The 6,000-nt window shown below is 41.9% G+C and overlaps 1 protein-coding gene across 11 annotated transcripts in view; it reads right to left on the bottom strand.

The window, feature by feature from the left end:
• Positions 1 to 6,000, bottom strand: part of snap91a (synaptosome associated protein 91a) — a 46,835-nt gene that overhangs the window by 17,935 nt on the left and 22,900 nt on the right. For 10 of the 11 annotated variants that reach the window (XM_015017444.1, XM_015017452.1, XM_015017400.1 and 7 more), the window contains exons 9-15: positions 4,718 to 4,779; positions 4,589 to 4,597; positions 2,599 to 2,611; positions 2,287 to 2,456; positions 2,108 to 2,199; positions 1,436 to 1,450; positions 898 to 1,158 (exon numbers count right to left, since the gene is read on the bottom strand). In XM_015017444.1, coding sequence (XP_014872930.1) covers positions 898 to 1,158; positions 1,436 to 1,450; positions 2,108 to 2,199; positions 2,287 to 2,456; positions 2,599 to 2,611; positions 4,589 to 4,597; positions 4,718 to 4,779 — 622 coding nt within the window. The remainder of the gene's footprint in view (positions 1 to 897; positions 1,159 to 1,435; positions 1,451 to 2,107; positions 2,200 to 2,286; positions 2,457 to 2,598; positions 2,612 to 4,588; positions 4,598 to 4,717; positions 4,780 to 6,000) is intronic. The other variant, XM_015017411.1, reaches the window with a different exon arrangement.

The following is a 6,000-nucleotide window of genomic DNA, read 5'->3' as shown; positions in this document are numbered from 1 at the left end:
TAATAATAATAATAATAATAATAATAATAATAATAATAATAATAATAATAATAATAGTAATAATAATAATAATAATAATAATAATAATAATAAAAACACACACCCTGTTTCAGTTTTAGGGGTTTACATAGAAATAGTAAATTGAATCTAATCTTTAACAGGTTATACAATAACTGACATTTAGCTTCAAATGTGAAAACAATATATTTTGCACACTGTTATTTTATAAAGATAGATTAAACCAATACATGTGTGAAATTCATAAGACTTAAAAAGGAAGAAAACTTCATCAGGTGACATGACCACCATAATAAAAGTTTGCTGCTGCTCTGAAGCATACAGGAAAGATATTAGCAATTATCTTAGATATGTAATTGTTGCTGCTTATCAGTCAGGGAAGGCTGATGAGACTCTACAGTTTGAAGCCAATTATTCTGCACAGATAAATAATATTGTTCATCAGTGGAAAACGTTTAAGTGCGTTGCCAGTCTTTCCAAACAAGAAGGCTTCAGCCTACTCTTCAGCAAGGGGGGCCTTGCTGCAATGAGAGAAACTGCAAAAACTCAGAGTATACTGGCTGTAGTCAGCATGCTAAAGAGTAAAGTTCATGACAGAGCAGACTGAACAAGTGAGGCTTATTTAGGAGAGTTGCAAAAATAAAAGTTTTAATAAGAAATAGAGCAACATGATCAGGGTTTCTGGCTTTACGTTCCATCTAAAGTTAAATATAAGTAAGTTAACAAGCTATTAAATACAGAAGTTTAAACCTAAAATTGAAAGAGGACAAAGTTTTTTTTTTGTTTTTTTTTTTTACCATGACCGTATAACACTGTATGACTTGACAATGACGAGGTTTGGCTTAAGCCATGCTAGGCTACACGCTAGGCTACACTGACCTCCAAAAAGGTCGATGTCAGTGGCGGAGGCGGCAGCAGGAGCAGAGACAGGCAGCGATGTGGGGGGCGGCACCGGTGCAGCTGCAGCAGCAGCGGCTCCAGAAGCGGTTGCCGGCGCAGCGACTGCGACGGCTGCAGGCGCAGCAACGGTGGCAGCGGCAGCGGCAGCAGGGGCGGTAGTGACGGCAGCGGCTGCAGCGTCAATCGGCTTCCCGTCTGCCGCGAGAACTTGAGGCGCGCCATTGGTGGCGGCTGGGGCAGCTATGTGGGCAGGACCCCCGTAATCCCATTGCCAGACCCAGTCACATCCCCCCCAACAGACAGACAGAAAAGGAGGAAAAGAGAAAATGGAGAAGAAGCAGCTCATTCAAAGTAAACGCAAGGTGGAAGGATTTAGACTGAAGTGTGTGGTGGGAGCAACCGCTGGCCATCGAGACAAACTTGGAACAGAAAACAAAGATGGGACCTGAAAAGCAAATATCAGCTAGCATTTCACAGGTTCAGTCTGTGGCGCTTTGACTGAAAGTGGAATACTCACCGCCTGCCAAGAGATCTGCAACAGAGAGACAAAAACAAATAAATAAGTCAATGAAGAGGGGCTCCGAATCATCAGAAAAGAAACCATTCAGTGCTGCAGTTAAAGCAAACAAAACCAAAGAGACCAAAAGTTCACCATTGCAAAGAGCTCATCAGGGTTAGACCTTTTCTCTCTTGGTGAGAATTTTATGACTGTGAAAGTGTTAGTAAACCTCTAGCATTGTAAAAACGGTTTCTTATCTTGGGATGTGTGCTGAGGTTTTGAAAAACGTGTGATAGATGGGTCTAAGTATAGATTAATAGGTAAATAGATTTTATGGAACACGGAGTTCTCTCCCATATTAATAGTGTGTGTTCTGTGGAGTGTGTGTGCTGTTTTTGATGATTTTGAATAGCGTATCCTGGGACCGAAGGTGTGGAATTCAAAGTGTCTTTCTGCCTTTGTTGACTTGGCTTACTTTTTACTTTTTACATTTAGAGATCATCCTGTTGTTCTAGGATAACATTTTAATACCCAGTGAGCAAAAAGAGTCATAAGATATTATTTCAATTATCAGAATGTGGAGAAAGCTGTCAGTTTCAAAATGGTTCATGAGAAAATATGCAAGTACCAGACAAACGCATTGAAATTCAATGCAAGCTGATGGGTTATGTATCTATAAGGAGATCTCACCTCCCCATCCAGTCAAGGACGTTGCCGTAGCGCCTCCTGCTGACGAGGACGACATAGGGTCGAGATCCAAAAGGAACCCGTCATCCAGAGCGCTGTAAACGGAGGACAGGGACGTTTATAGAGGTCCATCCTGATAAATGAATCATGCAGCTTTCATAGCGTTGTCGAGTGACACCCACTTGCTGGTAACGGAGGTGGCAGGGGCCGGTGCGGTTGGAGTGATAGAGGGCGGAGGGGGTTTTGCAGGCGGCCCGGGACGAGCTGGAGGCCCGCCGGCCACAGCGGGAGGAGCAGGTTTGGCTGGTGCTGCCGCAGCAGCAGCAGGAGTACTGTTGTTGGCTGTTGCATCCTGACGCAAAGAAATTGCCCTGTTAGGTGGCAATAACAGGTTTGAGTGATGGAAGTCAACAGCTTCCACCCTGCAGCTAAATGCGTCGCTTTGCTGGGAGATTTTTGATTCTAACTGTCTTAAACAATGATCACGGACTTACCTTAGTGGGTGATCTGTAAAAACAACAATGGTATAGAAGTTAGAGTTTAGTGATGCATGTTGGTCACAGTATCTGTTATTGAGATGGTGCAAAAAAGTGACAGTAACATCCATCACTTTGCACAGTCAGGCTTAAAACATGGCTTAAAAACTGGACCCCATGCAGGTTGGTTACTAACAGCATCTAAGCACCAAATTCACTTTTGTTTGAACGAAAATGTAAAAATTCCCAAACAAAGTTTATAGATGGATTAAAAACAGGAGGAATTAGTGCCACTGAAAGCTAAAGAACAAGACTTCTCAATGGGATATGTTCCACAGGGAGATTCACTTTATGGTGAAAATACTTCCATAGAGCTGCATCTAAAACTAAATGACAGTTTATGACAATAAGCTGGTTGTTCAGATGCCCTTTCTATGGAGTCACTGAAAGCTGTCCTGTAGGACAAACACGTTCAAACCCCAGGAAATTTTTTCCACATTTTGTTACGATGCAATGACAAACCTCGATGATTATGAGGATTTTTTTTGTGTCGTACCTACACAAACTAGGGCGTCATTGTGAAGAGGGAAGAAATAGATGCATGGTAGTTAAAAGTTGTATGTGGAGGATAAACCTCTGCTCTAACCAGCACTTCTGAAGTCAGTATTAAGGACTTAAAAGAAGCTCCTTTTTCATCCTGAAAAGAGACTTCTAAGTTAGTTTAATTTTACTTCAAGCGTACTAAGACAGCAAGGTTTCCCCCAGAAAACTTGCCAAGTCCGGTGGTTGGGCACTAGGCCAGGCATTGATCTAGTTGTATGCCGTGTTTTTGAGTTAAAAAATCTTTAAAATTGACAGGAAATTTGAAAATATCACTTGATAATTATGTATTATTCAACGATTGGAAGATCAATACCTGAACACCAAATATAAAGTCTTAAAAATGCAAACATTCTAAAAAGAAAAACTTAAATAAATAACCAGTGCTTAACCTGGTGGGGGCACAAGTAAAGTCTGGTGGCCCGCCAGACTTATAATGCACTGGGGGAAACCGTGGATAGGGTCCGGTAGCACTGACTGAAGGTCAGCCTCGGTTCTGTCAGTCTGTCCTAGACTACAATGTAGTTCACCACCATCAGTGTCTGACAGTCAATGACACATTGTAGTGTCCCTCGAGGAATTCAGCTCCACAGACCACTGGGCTAAACAAATGCAGGCCGTTCCCCGTTCTACCATTACGCTACGCTCTTTCCATTTTCACACAATGGATTGATCAGTACTCTGCAAGATTTTCAGAGCTCAAAATAGCGTTGTATAACTTAATCCTGCTGTACATTTCCCCATACTGCGATGCAGTTTGTTCACTAATGTGAACATCCATCCATCACTCAAAGTCTACACCAACTTATTCCTGTTGGGTGGAGAAGGGGCTGGTTTCTTAGAGTTACACTCTGGTCAGGTTATCAATGCAATCCAGAGATGCAAATGAAAACCAAGCGCACGCGTGCGCGCGCGCACACACACACAGAAAAATCATACCTAAGAGCAATTTGGAGAGACCAATTAAGCCACTTGAACGGTTTTTGAGGAAGCTTGAGTTCTCATAGAAAACCATGTCAACAAATGAACAGACAGAGTAATCACATTGAAACCAGAGCCAGAAGTTTCCTGCTGCTGAAAGGCTGCATAGCTAGGCACTGATTTACCGTGCAGCCAGATCAGCTGCAGTAGCATGCACACAAGTGGATTTCATCTACCAATCAGGCAACTTCTGAAGACAATTTGTTGCCCTTGGTTTTTATTTAGGTATCTAAGAGGAAATGTGACATTTGACTTCACAATTAGGCTCTACTTGTGCTGGTCTGTCAAAGAAAAACCCAGCGGGACACAGTGAAACAGATGGAAATCACTTGAGGACATCCAAAAACGTTCCAGGGGTTTGAACAGCTTTGCTCATGACCCGAATGATGATGGTTTTGAACTGTTTTCACACCAACAACAGACTTACTTGTCTTCACTGAGTTTGGTAAAGGTAGGAAGAAACAGCAGATTAGAAACAAAGAGCATTGAGACACAGACTGGTGCAGGTATGATGGCAGGAAAACGATAGAAGTTGCAGACGTTTGTAATTACTTACGGCTTCTTCCCCTCCAGGGTGTTGAGATGAGTCTCGAGAGACTCCAAAAGACTTTCTGGGGCCTGCAGAGAAAATGCAGAGAGTGACTCCTAACCCTGACCTGTTGGATGCATGAATGTTGCAGTCAATGTTTCTTTAATCAAGTTGGGCCCCTTGGCAAGTAGAACATTACACCAAATCAGAAGGAATCTGAACAGAGACCCAGAAAGGGAGAAAAATCGGAAAACAGATGTGTTAAGGAGAAAATAAGAAAAAAATAAACTGTATGTAAATCGAGAGAGCACAGTTCCAGCCAGTCAGAGTGCAAAGCTGCATGCTCCACATGGACACAACCAGCACCTAGCATGCAGTAAAAAGGATAGCTCAATACCCAGCTAGTTTTGTTTTTTTCCCCCACTAAAGGTCAAAGCTAAATCGGCCAATAAAACAATCATTAATTGGATTTCCACACTTATTTCCTGTGTCTGTCTATTCAGAGCTTTAAAATCTGTTCTGCTGAAACTTGAAATGAGCCAGACTGATAATACACCTGAGAGGGACGGGCAGGCAGTTTGTCCCAGTGGGTTTTTCAGGCGTCTGTCCTCACCACCCAGTGCAGGCCTGTAACAGCTCCATTACTGCACTGCTCAGGCCCAGACAGCGCTAGTGTGAGGAAAACCCTTTTAAACTTCTTCTGGTAAAACCGTCATTAGAGCATACTAGATATTATTAGTCATTATAAGTGATGATTTACTGTCAAATTGGCTGGGATGGGAGGACATTAGCTGAACGTAATGCTAATATTCTGTAGTTTCAAGCATCAGTAAGAGTGATAATATCCACCCTGTTACACATATCACCCATAAACACAAGCAAATGTATGGAGGTTTGCGTGGGAATTTTAAGTCTACATGCAAATGAGCTGACTTAAATGTAAACATAAGTACATTTGCTGCTTGGACAGACATAATTAGAAGTGGTTGACCTACTGATGGATTTTTCTGTACAACTCCAAATTATTTGCAGAAAATTTGCCTATTTGGATTTGGATTTTCAGAAACTGATTCTCTAGCTTCAATGCTACTTTACAAAGCAGCCAATCCATTAATTTCCTGATTGTCGCTGATTGGCTGTTCCCCCGGTAGGTGACATAAGAGAGACCGTGGATGATAGCTTCTGCTGTTATGCTAAGACGGTTTCCACTGACCGTATTAACAACATTTAATTTCCCTTTGGGATCAATAAAGTATTTTTAATTAAATTGAATTGAATTAATGCATATTGAGGTATATTTGACATCTGAA

This window comes from Poecilia latipinna, unplaced genomic scaffold (genome assembly GCF_001443285.1).
Source record: "Poecilia latipinna isolate Pla-1442-1.1 unplaced genomic scaffold, P_latipinna-1.0 Scaffold76, whole genome shotgun sequence".
NCBI classification, from domain to species: Eukaryota; Metazoa; Chordata; class Actinopteri; order Cyprinodontiformes; family Poeciliidae; genus Poecilia; species Poecilia latipinna.
Note: the sequence above shows the minus strand (reverse complement) of the source record. Positions and strands in the feature narration are given on the sequence as shown.